At 36.0% G+C, this 20,865-nt stretch overlaps 1 protein-coding gene across 4 annotated transcripts in view; it reads left to right on the top strand.

Moving 5' to 3' along the window:
• The window catches only part of SCN2A (sodium voltage-gated channel alpha subunit 2), a 143,202-nt gene extending 124,252 nt beyond the window's left edge, over window positions 1-18,950 (top strand). For all 4 annotated transcript variants that reach the window (XM_004004640.5, XM_004004641.5, XM_042243786.1 and 1 more), the window contains 6 exons: window positions 864-1,145; window positions 2,409-2,462; window positions 7,699-7,836; window positions 8,208-8,312; window positions 13,470-13,740; window positions 15,286-18,950. In XM_004004640.5, coding sequence (XP_004004689.3) covers window positions 864-1,145; window positions 2,409-2,462; window positions 7,699-7,836; window positions 8,208-8,312; window positions 13,470-13,740; window positions 15,286-16,481 — 2,046 coding nt within the window. In that variant the 3' untranslated portion in view covers window positions 16,482-18,950. The remainder of the gene's footprint in view (window positions 1-863; window positions 1,146-2,408; window positions 2,463-7,698; window positions 7,837-8,207; window positions 8,313-13,469; window positions 13,741-15,285) is intronic.
• The last annotated feature ends 1,915 nt before the right edge of the window (window positions 18,951-20,865 follow it).

Below are 20,865 nucleotides of genomic sequence, written 5' to 3'. Positions count from 1 at the left end.
TAATATTTGTCAGACATCCATAAATGACACTCTTGGAGGCACTCACACAACATAATGCCTGAATGATGGCTTCTAATTAGAAGCAATGAGATTGCCTCTACCTAGACTTTTTTACTCTGTGGGAAATTTCCAGCATGTTGTGTAGACTTCTGATGTGAGTTAACATTAGTTATGTTCATTCCCGTTTATAAATGTGAAGAAAATCCCACTCACCGTAATTTGAAACCACCAAATCATTCCTCATCATTTTTCTTCCCTGCTCCATACGATGTCTTCTGAGCCTTTTAAAGTCCAACCCTGGCCTTTTTGCTCTCAAACAAAGGCTGAGCTAGCTAAAAAGTAGGTCAGCTGTGGAAATCTAAAACTCATTTAGAAAGGTGGTAGAAAGGAACCAGGAGGCATTTGTACTGCCATTTGTCATCCCCTGAGGCATAAAAGCTGAGACTACACACCCTCAGCACTGAGGAAACAATGATGCCCTGTTCAGGTAGGTTTGACTATTCAGAAAGGAACTTTTAGGTGTTGTTTTGTGATATTTTAAAATAGTTACTTAGGATTTTCTTTGAATGTTGCAAACGCAACCAGAAATGGATGATATGTGGAGATATATGTGCTTCTGTAAATGTGTGTGCGTGGTATCATAGAAAGGAATGGCTAGCTATTAAATTCTTTTCAGTTTACCAATTTAAAAAACTGTTTTACAGTAGCCATTTTAATTTTTTAAAAAGAGAATCAAGCTTTCAGTACGAAAATGATTTTTATATTTTCTCTGTTGAGTTTTCATGTACAATGACCTAAATTTCTAGTTCTCCTATAGATCTGACTCTCTTTTCACTTCTCGTCCCATCTCACCGCTGTGCCAGGTTGTTGTCAATGCTCTTTTAGGAGCCATTCCATCCATAATGAATGTACTTCTGGTTTGCCTGATCTTTTGGTTGATATTCAGTATCATGGGAGTGAATCTTTTTGCTGGCAAGTTTTATCACTGTATTAACTACACCACTGGAGAAATGTTTGATGTCAGCGTGGTCAACAACTACAGCGAATGTAAGGCCCTCATAGACAGCAACCAAACTGCCCGGTGGAAGAATGTGAAAGTCAACTTTGATAATGTGGGACTTGGGTATCTTTCTCTGCTTCAAGTAGTAAGTAAACACTTTATTATTCACTGTGATGTGTTACTAAAATGAGTATAAAATTCTTACTCACTGTTTGCAATACATATTTCCCTAAGCCCATCTGCCTAGATTCTTCCTTAATCATGGATGAACTGTCTTTCTGCACCATGTTGGAGACTGGATGGCTGTATAAAGTTTAAAGTCTCCCAGACTATGCCTTAGGTTTCCAAAACAAGTCTTTGTTACTGAAATTTCTATGTAGTTTGCCACTGTCTTCCCCAATCTGAGCAAAGTAGAGGCATTGGCCTGAGGATGGGATTGGAAAGGTAGGGGGAGGGGTGGTAGATTTCTGTCCTTCTCAGATAACAGACAGTATCTAAACCCTTGGCAAGTCTCCACTCACCCAACTTTCACAAACACCACAACCAAATATTCCCCTCACAGGGAATCCTACCTTGATTTCCATCTTACTGCCTGTTGCTTGAATGCTTTAAGTTAGGGAGATTGCTCTCTTGCAAATGAAAACCTTCCTATCAAGTCTATTATGCCTGCTATAATTTCATAAATCTCCATGTAGCTTCTCAACTGACCACTCTAAGCCATGTTCACACACTCCCTGAGTTGATCCACTAACACGATACCCAACACTAGATGAATACTGCAGGGTCCTGTGGCATTAAGAAACTGAAAAACAAATGTGCATGACTTGTCTTCAGAATTACTATGTCTCTTCAACCAAAAATTTTAAAGAGTAAATTGCAGTTAGGTATAATAGTTTTTAGATTATAAAGTTTCTTCTTACAGAATAATTGCCCAAAATAGTATATTTGGCAATTTTAAGAACAAACCATCATGATTGGTGGTTGATGATAATATCATTTAGAAAATATAAGCAGAAAAGACAACCTTAAGATCAAATAATGCAACATATTTTTCAGTTTGTCTGAAGGTAATACTATATACGTGAAATTATTTCATGTTACATTCTTGTATATATACATAAGGGTCAAAGGTTGTTGATAATTGCTTTTATGATAGCACATTGTTATAATCTATCATGATTTAAGTATAGATGTTAAAGTCACATATAAAGATGTTATGAAAGAACATGAAGGAAGAGTTTTCAATGCATATGTTTTAAAACTTTGCCAAAAGAGTTTAAATATTAATTTAAAACTTTTTTATATACCTGTTTTTGAATAAATATTGCTTAATAAATCTGATATTTAGTCTCTTCTAGAATTATAATTTGCAAGGGGAAAAAATTCAATGGTGTGACTTTTTTTTCAGGCCACATTTAAGGGATGGATGGATATCATGTATGCAGCAGTTGATTCACGAAATGTAAGTCTATTTAGAGGGAAATTAGATCTAATTAGATCTAGTGACTATTTCTACAGTGTTGTAATTTACTGATATTGTCAACAAAATAAAACCATGGGTCAATTAATACAGAATATCTACATTAGAAAAATAAAATATTCAACCTTACATTACTTCTTCCAAAATTTGATTTGAATGTGTTTCTCTGTTCACTGTGAATGTTCTAACATATCTTTCCTAGTGTCTAGAATAGCAACTGGCACTTAAAAATTTGTAGATTCTATTTGTTCTATTTGTAAATAGAGACATTTTATTTTTGGTTCTAATAGTTCTAGCCATGAATTAAAAGCCCTTACAGACGCTTTCTTCATCTGTCTCAGATTTCCTCCAGCTTTTGATATTTTTTTGTGATAGGAAAGTCTGAATAATGATAAAAGAAAAAAAATAAAATAAAATCATATTTCTTTTTGGAAAGTTAAATTTTATGATAGAAAGGGCTTTTATAATGTATCTTACACACATCAGCACTTTTGAAAATTTTTGTGGTAATCTCCATATAATTTCTCACTATTTAACAATAAGGAAGGAAATCACATTTTAAAAAAGAGATTGGTTTCTCACATATTGTCAGAGCATAGTAATTAAGCTCAAGATGTTATATCCCTGACACCAAAAACGGGTGGTAAATTAGAGAGAGTTCCTGAACTTTTTTCACCTTATTAAAAAAAAGAAACTATAAGAGCTTGACACCCTGCACTTTATCTCTTTTATTATCAGGAGTCCCATTTATAGGCTCTTTTGAATAATATTAATAATTTATAATTTATTACCACTTACTGTGTTAAAGGCTTTCTTACATTATCTCATTTTCTACGGTAGTTTCCTACCTATTTGATTAATTCAAAGTTCTCTCCACTTTTTTAATCAATAACCTACATGACATGCAAATTATTTTCAGTCTCTTCCTTAAGAACTTAGCATACACTATTGTATTTTGTTGTTCAGATGCTCAGTCGTGTCTTACTCTTTGCATCCTTATGGACTGCAGCACATCAGGCTTTCCTGTCCTTCACTGTCTCCCAGAGTTTGCTCAAACTCATGTCCATTGAGTCTGTGATGCCATCCAACTATCTGATCCTCTATTGCCCCCTTTTTTTTCCTGCCTTCAATCTTTCCCAGCATCAGGGTCTTTTCCATTGAGTCAGCTATTCGTATCAGGTAGCCAAACTATTGGAGCTTCAGCTTCAGCATCAGTCCTTCCAGTGTTGATTTCCTTTAGGATTGACTGGTTTAATCTCCTGCAGTCCAAGGGACTCTCAAGAGTCTTCTCCAGCAGCACAGTTTGAAAGCATCAGTTCTTCAGAGGTCATACTAGTATATAATCCCTCAGGATTCAAACACCTTACATAAGATGAAATTCAATTGGCTTCTAAAAGTATGGAAAGTTATTCACCCTTATTCTCATTTAGTCAAAAGAGAAGTGCAAATTTAAACCAAAATTAAATAGTACCTACGTACTTTCCTGATTGGCAATATTTAAAAGTCTGACAATATCAAGTACTGCCAAGAACTGCAAGAACTCTGGTATGCTGGGGGTGGGGTTGGGGAATGGGAAATGGGTAAACATTCCTTTAAAAGGCCTCCCTGAAAAAAAATAAAAAATAAAAAAATAAAAGGCCTCCCTGGTGACTCAGATGGTAAAGAATCCACCTGTAGTACAGAAGACCTGGGTTAGAACCCAGAGTCAGGAAGATCTCCTGGAGAAAAGAATAGCTACCCACTCCAGTATTATATTTTTTAATTTTACTTTATTTTACCTTACAATATTGTATTGGTTTTGCCATACATCAACATGAATCTGCCACAGGTATACACGTGTTCCCAATCCCGAACCCCCCTCCCAAAACATCTCTCTGGGTCATCCCAGTGCACCAGCCCCAAGCATCCTGTATCCTGCATCGAACCTAGACTGGTGATTTGTTTCTTAAATGATATTATACATGTTTCAATGCCATTCTCCCAAATCATCCCACCCTCTCCCTCTCCCACAGAGTCCAAAAGACTGTTCTATGCATCTGTGTCTCTTTTGCTGTCTTGCATACAGGGTTATCGTTACCATCTTTCTAAATTCCATATATATGTGTAAGTATACTGGATTGGTGTTTTTCTTTCTGGCTTACTTAACTGTGTATAATCGGCTCCAGTTTCATCCACCTCATTAGAACTGATTCAAATGTATTCTTTTTAATGTCTGAGTGATACTCCATTGTGTATATTTACCACAGCTTTCTTATCCATTCATATTCTGATGGACATCTAGGTTGCTTCCACGTCCTGGCTATTATAAACAGTGCTGCAATGAACATTGGGTTACATGTGTCTCTTTCAATTCTGGTTTCCTCGATGTGTATGCCCAGCAGTGGGATTGCTGGGTCATATGGCAGTTCTATTTCCAGTTTTTTAAGGAATCTCCACACTGTTCTCCATAGTGGCTGTACTAGTTTGCATTCCCACCAACAGTGTAAGAGGGTTCCCTTTGCTCCACACCCTCTCCAGCATTTATTGCTTGTAGACTTTTGGATCGCAGCCATTCTGACTGGTGTGAAATTGTACCTCATTGTGGTTTTGATTGGCATATCTCTGATAATGAGTGATGTTGAGCATCTTTTCATGTGTTTGTTAGCCATCTGTATATCTTCTTTGGAGAAATGTCTATTTAGTTCTTTGGCCCATTTTTTGATTGGGTCATTTATTTTTCTGGAATTGAGCTGCAGAAGTTGCTTGTATATTTTTGAGATTGGTTGTTTGTCAGTTGCTTCATTTGCTATTATTTTCTCCCATTCCAATGACTCTCTTTTCACCTTGCTTATAGTTTCCTTTGTTGTGCAGAAACTTTTAATTTTAATTAGATCTCATTTGTTTATTTTGCTTTTATTTCCAGTATTCTGGGAGGTGGGTCATAGAGGATCCTGCTGTGATTGATGTCAGAGAGTGTTTTGCCTATGTTTTCTAGGAGTTTTATAGTTTCTGGTCTTACGTTTAGATCTTTAATCCATTTTGAGTTTATTTTTGTGTGTGGTGTTAGAAAGTGTTCTAATTTCATTCTTTTACAAGTGGTTGACCAGTGTTCCCAGCACCACTTGTTAAAGAGATTGTCTTTAATCCATTGTATATTCTTGCCTCCTTTTTTGAAGATAAGGTGTCCATATGTGTGTGGATTTATCTCTGGGCTTTCTATTTTGTTCCATTGATCTATATTTCTGTCTTTGTGCCAGTACCATACTGTCTTGATGACTGTGGCTTTGTAGTAGAGCCTGAAGTCAGGCAGGTTGATTCCTCCAGTTTCATTCTTCTTTCTCAAGATTGCTTTGGCTATTCGAGGTTTTTTTGTATTTCCATACAAATTGTGAAATTATTTGTTCTAGCTCTGTGAAAATACCGCTGGTAGCTTGATAGGGATTGCATTGAATCTATAGATTGCTTTGGGTAGTATACTCATTTTCACTCTATTGATTGTTCTGATCCATGAACATGGTATATTTCTCCATCTATTAGTGTCCTCTTTGATTTCTTTCACCAGTGTTTTATAGTTTTCTATATATAGGTCTTTAGTTTCTTTAGGTAGATATATTCCTACGTATTTTATTCTTTTCGTTGCAATGGTGAATGGAATTATTTCCTTAATTTCTCTTTCTATTTTCTCATTATTAGTGTATACGAATGCAAGGGATTTCTGTGTGTTGATTTTATATCCTGCAACTTTGTATATTCATTGATTAGCTCCAGTAATTTTCGGGTGGAGTCTTTAGGGTTTTCTATGTAGAAGATCATGTCATCTGCAAACAGTGAGAGTTTTACTTCTTTTTTTCCAATTTGGATTCCTTTTATTTCTTTTTCTGCTCTGATTCCTGTGGCCAAAACTTCCAGAACTATGTTGAATAGAAGTGGTGAAAGTGGGCACCCTTGTCTTGTTCATGACTTTAGGGGAAATGCTTTCAACTTTTCACCATTGAGGATAATGTTTGCTGTGGGTTTGTCATATATAGCTTTTATTATGTTGAGGTATGTTCCTTCTATTCCTGCTTTCTGGAGAGTTTTTATCATAAATGAATGTTGAATTTTGTGAAAGGCTTTCTCTGCATCTATTGAGATAATCATATGGCTTTTATTTTTCAATTTGTTAATGTAGTGTATTACATTGATTGATTTGCAGATATTGAAGAATCCTTGCATCCCTGAGATAAAGCCCACTTGGTCATGGTGTATGATCTTTTTAATGTGTTGTTGGATTCTGATTGCTAGAATTTTGTGAAGGATTTTTGCATCTATGTTCATCAGTGATATTGGCCTGTAGTTTTCTTTTTTTGTGTCATCTTTGTCAGGTTTTGGTATTAGGGTGATGGTGGCCTTATAGAATGAGTTTTTGCCTGGAGAATTTCATGAACAGAGGAGCCTGGCAGGCTACAGTCCATGGGATCGCAAAGAGTCAGACGCAACTAAGTGACTAACACTTTCACTTTCATTTCTTTAAAAGAGTTGAGCATTATCAACATTATTCATACTTTAAAAAAAAAAACAGAACTGTGTTGGATAAGAGAGCACATCATTGTTACAGAAACAGTCCTTAAGACCTGCTAAGTACAGTGAATCAATAGACTCATTTTCAGAATGGAAAGATCCTACTGATATACTTATGTCAACACATATGGTAATAATTCTAGTCTAGCAAGAGAAATATATAACAGAAATCAAACCCTTACTCTTACCTATTATTATTGGCCAGGTTCTATTCTAACACTTCTCATATAGTAATATATTTAGCCTTCTGAACTACCATATTAGAGTTGGTTCTGTTTTTTTCCATTTTACTGATGAAGAAACTGAGTCAGAGAGAGTAAAATTTGAAAGTTTTTAACATAAACTAGTGTAACTGTAGCATCTCTTCTATAGGAAGAGGAAGTCCTCACCCCACATGCCCCATTGGGGTCTTAAAAGTACATTCATATCCTAGGCATTTATTGGGTGAAATGAATTTTAATTATTCAGACTTTTCTATGAGTTGTTTCATTTTCTCAAGTCAATGAAAGAGTTTGGAGACTCTTCAGTAAGTGTGTTAAACTTGATCTTTCCTAAAATCTGTTTAACTTTTTAAAAATTTCTAGTGATAGAGATATGCTTTGAGAATTGAAAATTCACTGATGTCTTTTCTATGAAACAAGTTTTAGGTCTAATGGTTATCATTTTTTATATTTTGTAGGTAGAATTACAACCCAAGTATGAAGACAATCTGTACATGTATCTGTATTTTGTCATCTTTATTATTTTTGGTTCATTCTTTACTCTAAACCTTTTCATTGGTGTCATCATAGATAACTTCAACCAGCAGAAAAAAAAGATAAGTATACTAAAACTTCATCTTTGCTCTAAAGTGCTAACTAAACATATCACACTGTTTCCTTTTGGCTCCAAGTGCAGTCATCAAAAAGAAAGAATATAAAATTCAGAAATTATTTTGACTTAATCATCTATGAGTTTTTAAGTGATTGATAATTCAGATAGCTGAATTACTATCAGCTGTCTGAAAGTACTGATATTTCCAGTACAGAAATCTTACTAATTTACACATTGAATATATGCATATCTAAAACACATGTTAGTTAGTAACTTTAGAATAGAATGTGGAGACATTTTTGACACAATTACTAATATGGATTTTATAGCTAGCAAAGAACATGATTTTTACAAGTTTTCCTTTCATTTCTTTACTTTGGAGGTCAAGACATTTTTATGACAGAAGAACAGAAGAAATACTACAATGCAATGAAAAAACTGGGTTCAAAGAAACCACAAAAACCCATACCTCGACCTGCTGTAAGAATAGCATACTTTCATCATTAATAAAAGCTATGTTATCTATCACTTTTATAGTCCAAATTGCTAGATATTGGTTTTCATGTATTTGCAAAACAGTTTCTGCCTTAGCAATTTTTTTAGATACATAATATGTAGAAATTATGTAATATATTTTATACACAGACATAAAATATATATAAGTAAAAATATTCAGGCTATATACCAATATTATTCCATAGGATTGATGTCACTGAGGAGCTTCTAGTAATGTAGAGAGGAAAACATATTCGTATATACATAGTGTAGAAATATTGAATGTTCTCAGAGTGCAGTGAGGACCAATTGGGATAATTGATACATCTTGGATATGCCCCATATTCTGTCCAGCTCTGCGGTTTGAATGGAATCATTAATGAAACAAGTCATAGGTCTTGTTTGTTCCTGGTTTTTAAGAAAAGTTTCCTATTTCCTCCAAGCATCTTGCCCTAAATCAGATGACATCATTCTCTATGGCTTTTTATGGTGATTGCAATTGTATATTTGCCAGTGGCTACTGGTCTGTTTGGTTGCTGCAAGGAATTGTTGTCAGAAGAGTCCCTGAGTTCTTTCACGTTTCAGAACTCCTCTCTGAAGGTATACAGGGTACAAGGTAATCATGTGTTCCCCAGGAATCATGACTCTATGATTCCATTAGTGATGATGTAAAACTAGCTAACCTAAAACTGGCCATGCCCCTATTCTGTTTGTAAGATAGCCAAAAGCCCAAAGAAAGTAGATGGTAATATTGGACAAAACATAAGGAATGTATAATTTGAGCCTACTTTTTGAGAAATAATACAACTTGAATGGATAAAGGAGCAAAGCAGCGTAATGACTTATATGAAAAAACAAACTCCAAAGTCATGGAAATAAATATTGCAGTGGAGAACAGTGGTATATTTTTGAAATAGTAAATAGGAAACACAAGGTTTTCTGGGTTAAATGAGTCAAGCCCACTATGAATCCGAATAAATCCATCTTAATTTAGCCAAGTAAAAATATGATACAGTTAAGTGAATAGCATGGTAATGTGAAGAAAAAGAGATTTTTAGAGACTGTTATGGGGGACCAGGAGGAGAAGGGGATGATAGAGGATGAGACGGCTGGATGACATCACTGACTCAATGGACATGAGTTTGGGTGAACTCCGGGAGTTGAAGACGGACAGGGAGGCCTGGCGTGCTGCGATTCATGGGGTCACAGAGAGTCGGACACGACTGAGCAACTGAGCTGAACTGAACTGAACTGAACTGATGGGAAAATGTTAGACACAAAGTAATGCTGGGCCTTAGACAAGAAGATGAACCCTTACATACAAGATGAGTCCACAATATAGGGTCATGCCAATAGGACTGGAAATAAATGAGCCAACAAGAAGGCTCAGTGGGATGAAGAACCTATAAAATATAGGAAAAGAGGGAAGACATACAGATAAATAAATAATGTAAAGCAGTTAATGTTTTGTGAAATTATTGATTCTGTTAATGTAACTGAAAGTTCTGTAAAGGCGTTTGGAAGATTAGGTCTTATGAATATGGGATAAGGATTTTAGAGTTGTCATTGTCATACATAATTCACTTGAGCTCTAAAGCATAGGTTCATTTTTGAAAGATAATTATACCAAAAAAAAAAAAGTGCTGAGTGTGAAGCCTTGTGCACTTCACCATTATAGAAGAGGTAAATTAGTGAAAGAGTGAGATTTATTAGTAAGGCAGCACATACATGTAGATAATGAGAAAAAAATATAATGGCTGTTTAATTACATCAGATAACATGTAGATTTACTTTAGTAGGGGTAGGGATGCACAGGAAATGATTAGTGCATTTAGCTAGAATATTATTGGAAACCATGTGGCAAATTAATTCAGTCATTCATTTACAATGTATGATGCTAAGCATTTGGAATTCAATACTAAACAGAGAGTCTATTTGGTAATCAAATAGTCACACCAACAAATAGAAATATCCTAGAAGGAAAGAATCCATTTAGCTATGAGAGCTGATAAGAAAGAAGGGGCTGATTAATCAGAGAAGGCTTTTCTGAGCATGAGCCTAGGCCTGAAGAATGAGGAAGTGTCTATAGGCCATGTAAGAAGATAAGAGGGATGTATATGTGAAGGTCCTGAGGTAGGAAGGCCAGTGAGGCTGGAGTGCAGAGGGTGGGGGTTCATTTGGAACATGGTGAGAATGAACAGGTTAGGATGGTCCAGACTTTTCTGGGCTTCTTAGACAAGTCAAGACATTAAGACAAGTCTTTGTCCTTAGAGCAAAGCGAAGCCATTGAGCAGAACCTGGTCAGTTTGGGTGTCATGACTGTCACAAACCAGCATTGACAGAGGCGGTGTGCGCAGTACAGACTCATTGTGGAACTATTTCAGGGGTGATAGCCTGAACCGGAGTGGTATGGAGATGAATAAAATGGATTTGTGAGCTATCATAAGAATGAAATGAAAAGGTTTACTAATTGAATATGAGAAGTGAAGAAGGAAGCAAGAAAGATGACTTATGGGTTTCTGCCTTACATACTAGATGAAGAGTGGTGTCACACAGAATAAGAAGTAGGGACATGAATGGAAAAAACAACTGGAGATGCTAGTTTACAGAATTTGAAAATCAAAAGGGGATTCTGAAAGAGAATGAATGTTAGAAGTAGTAGTAAATTTTCTAAAGTAGTAAAGTTTCTAAAGATTGAGAGATTAGTTTCAGAGCAAAGCAGCAATTCTAGAGAGGAAGAGATTGAAGAGAAAAGGAATAAATGCAGAATAAAACTGCACAGGATGTGGCTTAAAAACAGTGTAGATTCGGTTACAGAGGGAAAGGGACTGAGTCCTCCAATGATTTTGGAGTAGTACAGAAAAAGATAGGTGTGGAAATCAATATAATATAAAATGACAAAAAGGAAGAGGAGTTTCTTTATGACAATTGACTTTGGTGTTCTCAAAAAAGAAGTAAGAATAGAGGGCAAGAGAATAGGAAATTTCTGAGAAGTTTGAAATTATCCTGGGAGCAAGTGAGAGACAAAGAATTGCTAATCATTAGGAAGAGCCAAGACAAAGTGAGAGAAATAAGGCTCTAGGGAACATGGCTTCCTCCAGCATATTCTGAAATTTAAATATGAGACAGTGGCTGTGCAGTGGAGTTGTATGTTGATCTAACCCACTGGAAAACTCAATGGGCAAAGAATCTAAAGAGATTTTTACTGAAAATGCTGATATGAACATAAATAGCACATTGCTGCTTTTCAGCCATTTTGAATCTGCTTCACCCTAGGTGCTATATCTGTGGAAGAAAATTGATTTTTTAATTAAATAAAAGCAAACCATTTGCAATAAAATGTCATAAATTTTATGAAAAATGTAAGCACAAAACTGTCTGAGATCACAGAGTGCTTAAAACTTAAAACGGAGTTAGGATGCACCAGACTGAGAAGGGGAGTCTAATAATGCCCCTTGACAGAAGCATTATGACAGAGAGGGATAAACAAGATAAAACAGTATGGTACAAGAGTGGTAGCAAGTATCAGAAGGGTAGAAATAAGGGGAACATAACCAGACTTGGAAAGGTAGACTTCAGTACACAAGAGCTAAGAACAAGGGGCTTAGAACTGGAATTAAATGCATTTAAGTTGAAGGAGGCCCTCGAAGAACAGATCCAGCTGAAACAATGTAAGTCCAGTCCATCAGGCTAAATATGTATTCAGAGAAAATACATATTTTATTCATGTGTTTTTTTATGCAAAAATAAAATGTGTTTTTTTTTTTGCAAAATATAACAAACCAGTAGTATTTGATATTCCAGAGTTAAAGGATACCTCTTCTAGTCGGGCAGGGGCAGAACATTAGCACAGAGAATCCAGACCAATAAAGGCATCCATCTGGAATGCAGACTGTGAGCATAGATATAGCAGAAGGTCTGTAGTTCTAGTTGAGAAGGTAGAGGACGACCTAGCAGTGGTGAGCCAAGTTCCAGGCTCTAGGATGATGAATATTGAGCACACAGAGGTGAAAAGAAGAAAAAAAAAAACAGGGGGCAGTGAACATAATTGCTTTACAAGATGAGGACTTAACTTCATAAAGAAGACATAAGGCTAGTTAGTGCTTGGAAATTAAGCCCAGATTGAATAGGGCAAAGTTTGGACATCTAAATTTTAAGCTATAATTTTTTAAAGATGATTTTATTCTTGTAGCAGTTACCTCATATAAACTTCACTCTGCTTTCCTTTGTCTTAACATCTTACATAACCATAGATGGGTCAGCAAAACTAAGAAATTTACCCTGGTATGATACTATTAAATAAAATATAGAATTTAACTGGATTTTACCAACTGGACACCAATGTCCTTTTACTTGAACTATAATTTTTAAAGCATCTTCTCAGCTGAACCTTAGGGTAAAATTTAAGATGCTGTGGCTTTGCTGCACATAGTGGGTGGGGAATATAAAGGAAGAAACTAGGGGGGAAATGACCCAAAAAAGCTAGAAAAGTATTCATTCATTAGTTCTTCAAAGTTAATTTTGATGCTCACCCCAAACATAGAAGATAACAAAGATTCATTATGCTGCTGCTGCTGCTAAGTCGCTTCAGTCGTGTCCGACTCTGTGCGACCCCGTAGATGGCAGCCCAACAGGCTCCCCCGTCCCTGGGATTCTCCAGGCAAGATCACTGGAGTGGGTTGCCATTTCCTTCTCCAATGCAAGAAAGTGAAAGCGAAGTCGCTCAGTGTCGGACTCTTTCCGAGACCTCATGGACTGCAGCCTACTGTCCATGGGATTTTTCCAGGCAAGAGTACTGGAGTGGGGTGCTATCCCCTTCTCCGAACAAAGATTCATTATAGTGATCAATAGTTACTGTCTACTGTACACATGGTTATGTTTGAGGCACTGAGAAACTAAAAGGTGGTTCTTAACATAAAATCAGTTTACAAAATCTGCTATCATAAACAGTATAAATAGAACAAATACATTTGGAAAGAGCTGGATATTCCAGTATGCAAAATTTTCTTCCAAGTGTAAAACAAACATGGAGTGTTTTATAATAAAAGCTATATTTTCATATTGCTATGTTAAAATCAGATAACTTGGACTTGTTTTGTTTTTCAGTCTCTAAGGGAATTTCACATACTCTTTTTTTTGCAGAACAAATTCCAAGGGATGGTCTTTGATTTCGTAACCAAACAAGTCTTCGATATCAGCATCATGATCCTCATCTGCCTCAACATGGTCACCATGATGGTGGAGACTGACGACCAGAGTCAAGAAATGACCAACATTCTGTACTGGATTAATCTGGTGTTTATCGTTCTCTTCACTGGAGAATGTGTGCTGAAACTGATCTCTCTTCGTTATTACTATTTCACCATCGGATGGAATATTTTTGATTTTGTGGTGGTTATTCTCTCCATTGTAGGTAAGAAGAGGTGCTTTCACTCGAGTGAAATTTTTAGGAGTAAAACTTTGTGTTTTAAATCTTTAAAGTATTTTTAACTAATACTTTCTCATTCATCCCAAAATTTCAAATAAAGTCTAATGAAGAGTCCATTCTCAGCTTGTCATTTATCTAACTGTGTGCTGTGCATAAAACTATATGTAAAAAAAAAGAGAGAATTTATTTATATTTATATTATACACGCAGCTTTCATGTATCATCTTGTCCCATGCAAGAAGAAAATAACTGCAACTTTGGCATAATAAACAGTCATACTCCTGTGGTATAGACAAGTATTGCTTTGAATAAACAATTCACACACATGTACACATATTAATCAGTAGAAGTAGTCAAATAATTGTCCTTGATAATTGGAATAACATGTTGTGTGCTTATATATATTTGCACTCAAACGAGCCTCATGTCATCTTTGGGTTCAGATAATTTTCTACAGTGCATAATATTCTTTTTCAAAAGTAGACATTTTGTTCAAAAAAATCAAAGCAGATTCATTTCATCAACACATATTGCTTGTGTGTTAAATCAGGTGCTAGAAGTAAAGTTCTGCCTGTTTGAGGCAGAATAGTAGTGAATAGTAGTATTCCACTGTTTATATACTTTTGCTAGTTAAGTAGAACTTTGAAATAAGGTGTCATTCCATTTGATCCCAATGATGGTGCTATAGGGAAGTAATGTAGTGATTAAGGGAGGAGACTCCTGGGAGACAACCTGGTGCATCCATGTTTTCACTCTTTACCAGTTCTGTGACCTATGGCAAGAGGAATCTCACCTCTCCAATCCCTGGTTTCCCAAGAAATATTTTTGTAAGGTGGTGTTGTGAGGATTAAATGAAATTATGAAAGTAAATGCCCTTAGCACTTATATATAGCACAAAGAGAAGACTTAGTAAATGTTAAGCCTAACCACCACCAACAAAACTATTTAATAGCTATTATCACCATTTGGCAATGGATAAAATCATTGCCAGGATTCAGTCCCAAGTATGTCTGTCTGGAAAGCCTGGGTTGTGTCTTCTGCCACCTCCCAAATAAAATTGATCAAACCATCTGAGAAGAATAAGTCTCATATTCCTAATCTAAAATCACATGCTTTATCCATTAGTCCTTATGCAAATACTAGTATAAAACTAGTATTTCAGAAACATAAATCCATTTCTATACTTGGCTACCATATACATTGTGTCTTTTGGTATATGCTTTACTTGAACCAGGAAAAATGACCATTAATACCTTCAGTTGGTATAAAACTGTTAATGTTATAGCACTAAACATACCAGTTTCATTTTGCTAACTGAATATTGCAGATTATGTATATGTAAATGTGTGTGTGTGTACCAAATTCTCATATCCACATTTTATAAAACTAGTATGTGCTTGTGTGTATGTGTATACCTAATTCTCATGTCCACATTTTCTAAAAATAGTTAGTGCTTATCTTAGAAATGTACATTTTCGTTTGCTGCCATTACATATAACATTATTTTTGTTGTATCTTGGCTTTCCATAGGTATGTTTCTGGCTGAGCTGATAGAGAAATATTTTGTGTCCCCTACCTTGTTCCGAGTGATCCGTCTTGCCAGGATTGGCCGAATCCTGCGTCTGATCAAAGGGGCCAAAGGGATCCGCACGCTGCTCTTTGCTTTGATGATGTCCCTTCCTGCGCTGTTTAACATCGGCCTCCTGCTCTTCCTGGTCATGTTCATCTATGCCATCTTTGGAATGTCCAACTTCGCCTATGTTAAGAGGGAGGTTGGAATTGATGACATGTTCAACTTTGAGACCTTCGGCAACAGCATGATCTGCCTGTTCCAGATTACCACCTCTGCTGGCTGGGATGGATTGCTAGCACCTATCCTCAACAGTGGACCTCCAGACTGTGACCCTGAAAAAGATCACCCTGGCAGCTCAGTTAAGGGAGACTGTGGAAACCCATCTGTTGGGATTTTCTTTTTCGTCAGTTACATCATCATATCATTTCTGGTCGTGGTGAACATGTACATTGCTGTCATCCTGGAGAACTTCAGTGTTGCTACTGAAGAAAGCGCAGAGCCCCTGAGTGAGGACGACTTTGAGATGTTCTATGAGGTTTGGGAGAAGTTTGATCCTGACGCCACCCAGTTCATAGAGTTCTCCAAGCTCTCTGATTTTGCAGCTGCCCTGGATCCTCCTCTTCTCATAGCAAAACCGAACAAAGTCCAGCTCATTGCCATGGACCTGCCCATGGTCAGTGGGGACAGGATCCACTGCCTTGACATCTTATTTGCCTTTACAAAGCGTGTTTTGGGTGAGAGTGGAGAGATGGATGCTCTTCGAATCCAGATGGAAGAAAGATTCATGGCATCAAACCCCTCCAAAGTCTCCTATGAGCCCATTACAACCACTCTGAAACGCAAACAAGAGGAGGTGTCTGCTATTGTTATCCAGAGGGCTTATAGACGCTACCTCTTGAAGCAAAAAGTTAAAAAAGTTTCATGTATATATAAGAAAGACAAAGGCAAAGAAGGTGAGGGAACACCCATCAAAGAAGATATCCTCATTGATAAACTAAATGAGAATTCAACTCCAGAGAAAACCGACATGACCCCTTCCACCACGTCTCCACCTTCCTATGACAGTGTGACCAAACCCGAGAAAGAAAAATTTGAAAAAGACAAATCAGAAAAGGAAGACAAAGGGAAAGATATCAGGGAAAGTAAAAAGTAAAAGGAAACAATATTCCATTTTGTGATCAATTGTTTACAGCCTGTGATGGTGATGTGTTGGTGTCAACAGGACTCCGACAGGAGGTCTATGCCAAACTGACTGTTTTTACAAATGTATACTTAAGGTCAGTGCCTATAACAAGACAGGGGCCTCTGGTCAGCAAACTGGGACTCAACAAACCAGAGAAACAGCATCGACAGGAGGTTTCTGTGTCCACAACCAGCTGACACTGCTGAAGAGCAGAGAGTAATGGCTACTCAGACTCTAGGAACCAATTTAAAGGGGGGAGGGAAGTTAAATTTTTATGTAAATTCAACATGCGACACTTGATAACAGTAATTGTCACCGCTGTTTATGTTCTAACTGCCACACCTGCCATATTTTTACAAAATGTATGCTGTGAATTGGTCACTTTTTTTTTTTAATTCACAGGTTGTTTACTATTATATGTGACTATTTTTGTAAATGGGTTTACGTTTGGGGAGAGGGAGTAAAGGTAAGAAATTCTATGTTTCTCTATTGTATAACTGGATATATTTTAAATGAAAGCATGCTGCACTTCTCATTGTCACGTAAAAAAAAAAATCACGTCACAAAAGGGAAGAGTTTACTTCTTGTGTCAGGATGTCTTCAGATTTTTGAGGTGCTTAAATAGCTGTTCATGTTTTTAAGATGTTTCATCCAGAAAAATTTTACTGTGCCTGTAAATGTTCCATAGGATCCACAAGCATTAAAAAGTTGTTTTATTTTTACATAATTCATTACGTATACATGTATATATGTATATGTGCATGTATATACATATATATGTATACACACAGAGAGAAACACACACACACATATACACACACCATTACATAGTCATTCTGAGTCCTGGCAGCATGACTATAACGTTTTTGATAAGTGTCCTTTGGCATAAAATAAAAATATCCTATCAGTCCTTTCTAAAAACCTGAATTGACCAAAAAGCATCCCCCACCACCACTTTATAAAGTTGATTCTGCTTTTTCCTACAGTATTGTTTAGCCATCTTCTGCTCTTGGTAAGGTTGACATAGAATATGTCAATTTAAAAAATAAAAAAGTCTGCTTTGTAAATAGTAATTTTACCCAGTGGTGCATGTTTGAGCAAACAAAAATGATGACTTAAGCACAGTATTTATTGCATCAAATATGTACCACAGAAGTAGAGTTTGCAAGCTTTCAACAGGTAATATGATGTAATTGGTTCCATTATAGTTTGACGCTGTCACTGCTGCATGTTTATCTTGCCTCTGCTGCTGCCTCTTATTCCTTCCACTGTTCAGAAGTCTAATATGGGAAGCCATATGTCAGTGGTAAAGTGAAGCAAACTGTTCTACCAAGACCTCATTCTTCATGTCATTAAGCAATAGGTTGCAGCAAACAATGAAGAGCTTCTTGCATTTTATCCTTCCAATCTTAATTGAATACTCTATGGTAAAAAGCCCAATGTACAAACAGGTTGCAAGCTGCTTCATTCTGTTGAAAATATATGGTTAGAGTTTTCTAAGAAAATATAAATATTGTACAAAGTTCATTTTATTTTCTTTTTCAGCCTTTTTGTACATAAATGAGAAATTAAAAGTATCTTCAGGTTGATGTCACAGTCACTATTGTTAGTTTCTGTTCCTAGCACTTTTAAATTAAAGCACTTCACGAAATAAGAAACAAAGAGTAAAATGCAGTGTAGATTCCTGCTTTTTATTAGTACTGTAAACTTTGCACACATTTCAATGTGAAACGAATCTCAGACTGAGTCCAGCATTTATTTGCTTTCATAGTGATGCCTTATCATCGAAAGAGGCTTAAGGAATGATGAGTTGATGTTCTTGGCATTGCTTGAATCAGATGTTTCCACCTAGTCTTTTTATTCAATAAATCATCAGTCTTTTCCAGTGTTTGTTTACACAGATAGATCGTATTCTTACCAACCCATATGACATTAGAACTTTATCAGATATGATAGGAGATCCAAGCTTTATTCCACAAAAATCATATAAATGAAATTATATTACCAGTCACAGCAAAACATTTTGTGTTTCTTTCACAAGCGACATTAAATGTAGATTCTTTATACTAAAGCTATTGACTTGTAGTGTGTTGGTGAAATGCATGCAGGAAAATGCTATTACCATAAAGAACGGTAAACCACATTACAATCAAGGCAAAGAATAAAGGTTTTGCTTTTGGTTTTGTATTTAATTGTTCTTTGTTTCTATCTTGGAAATGCCATTTAAAGGTACATTTCTATCATGTAAAATGATCTATCAGAAAAAAATGTAAAAAATACACATTAAATATAATAATTCACCTTTAAATTTTTTCATGGAATGGAAAGTAATTAAGAAGAGTGTACTGGATATCTAGTTTTAATATTGGCCAAAAACCTAGATACGGTATTGGATAGAGTAGTGGAAAATTACAAAAATTAATAAAAAATTGACTAACATTTTAGCTTGTGCATCCTTTCTCCTGCCTGTCTGCCTGCTGCTCTGTTTTTGTCTTGTTATTCTCTCTTCCCATTTTGGTTCCTTCCCTGTGTATCCTTGATCTACTTTTCTATATACTTTTCATCACTTCCTTAGGCTCTCAGTACTTTTCATTAAGGGTATTCTCTTTGTTTCTTTTCTGCTTGCCAAAGCTTTTGTTTGTTACCATCTATAGACAACAGAATCTGTATACTTGGACTTCTAATAATCTGCTGCACCACAAAAAGTTCATATATCTTCATATCTATAATTTTGGAGGCAAAAGTTCTAAGTGAGCTTGGATCTCACTCTTCATAATATATAAACATTCCCCAAATGGCACCGATTTAATTATGAAAAGTTTGGGAAAGATTTCTCAGTTCTGATTACCTATTAGAAATACCTGAGAAGCTTTAAAAAAATGCCTTCTGGACCAAAGTCAGACCAACTGAATTCATATCTCTGAGGATGAAACTTAAGCATCTAATTTTTTAAGGCTCCCCACTGATGCTGATTCATACTTAGGTTGAGGGCCAAGGAGTTAGCGTATCCTTGCTCAATATGAAAAAAGTATCCTATAGAAAATGTCCCTGTCCCCTTCAGGGCTTCATTGTATAAATCATCAGATACAAGTTCCCAATAAGATGACATTGGAGGTGCTTATCTTGTAGTGAAAGAGGTGTTTATTGTTTTTCAAATTTTACTGAAGTAGAGTTGATTTACGATGTTGTGTTTAATTTCTGCTGTATAGCAAAGTGACTCAGTTATACATACATATGTATTCTTTTCAGTATTTTTTTCATTATGGTTTATCACCAGATACCGAATATCGTTTGCTGCGCTCTACAAGAGAGAGGTATTTATCTTCAGGTGTGACACTGTCCCATTTATATCAGGGATTCTCTTCTAGGACTATAGTTAGTTGGTGGAAACGATTTTCTATCAGAATAGTTTAGAGAGCTTCTTCAGATTATACATACACACTCACATACAAAACTGTACCCCAACCATCCCTAGTGCATAGAAGGATGATTAAGGAAAGAGTGTGGACTCAGAATAGCTGTCCAGATGCCCTGTTGGGTAAGAACCATTAGGTCTGGACAAATGAGAGGCAGCTTATATGAAATATTCATTTAATTTGTCATTGTCAATTCACAAATCTAAACAGGAAAGACTTTCTATTTTTGTGTTGGGCACCTCTTACCATCACTCGTTTTCCTAAGCTTTGAATAATATAGATCGACTTACAAAGAGAAGGGAGGAGTGAAGAAAAGCAGGGAGAGGATGTACAGGGAGGGGAAAAGGAAGAACAAGGAAGAAAAAAATGGGGAAATTGAGGAAAGGAAGGGAGTATAAGAAACAGAAGGGAATTCTTCATAATTTATCCTCTGAAAAAATAAAGTCTTTTGTTGTTGCCATGCACAGCAATAGAGGGAAACAGGAAAAGAAGAGCCATGTGGGAAAGAAAGCTTGCTTAGTTGTCAATGCATTAGATCCACAGTGTAAATGTGTTCCTACTCTCTGTTTTTTTCTCAGAGAAAAACATATATTAAAAAAGCCGGAAAGGACATTATGCAAGTAAATGTCACAATGGTTGCATAAATCATGATTTTTTTCTTTCACCTGAACCAAATAAATATTTGAGTTCTACTTCATATTAGCTTTGTGATAGGAGCTGAGAGATCAAAGATGAACTTCACTGTCCAAAGGAACTTTGTAGCTTAAGCTGAAGAAATTTGAAAGTTATACTAGAGTCTGAAATTTATTCTGTTGGCAGCAGGATGTGATTGATTGCACCAAAGCAATATAATGATCGGTAAAATCAGATACATCTGTGCCTATTTAAGATGATAGTAATAAGGGTACATTGACGGATTTTTGCTAATATTTAACAGA

Source organism: Ovis aries, chromosome 2 (genome assembly GCF_016772045.2).
Source record: "Ovis aries strain OAR_USU_Benz2616 breed Rambouillet chromosome 2, ARS-UI_Ramb_v3.0, whole genome shotgun sequence".
NCBI classification, from domain to species: domain Eukaryota; kingdom Metazoa; phylum Chordata; class Mammalia; order Artiodactyla; family Bovidae; genus Ovis; species Ovis aries.
The sequence above is the reverse complement of the archived record's forward strand: the minus strand, read 5'-3'. Positions and strand labels throughout refer to the sequence as shown.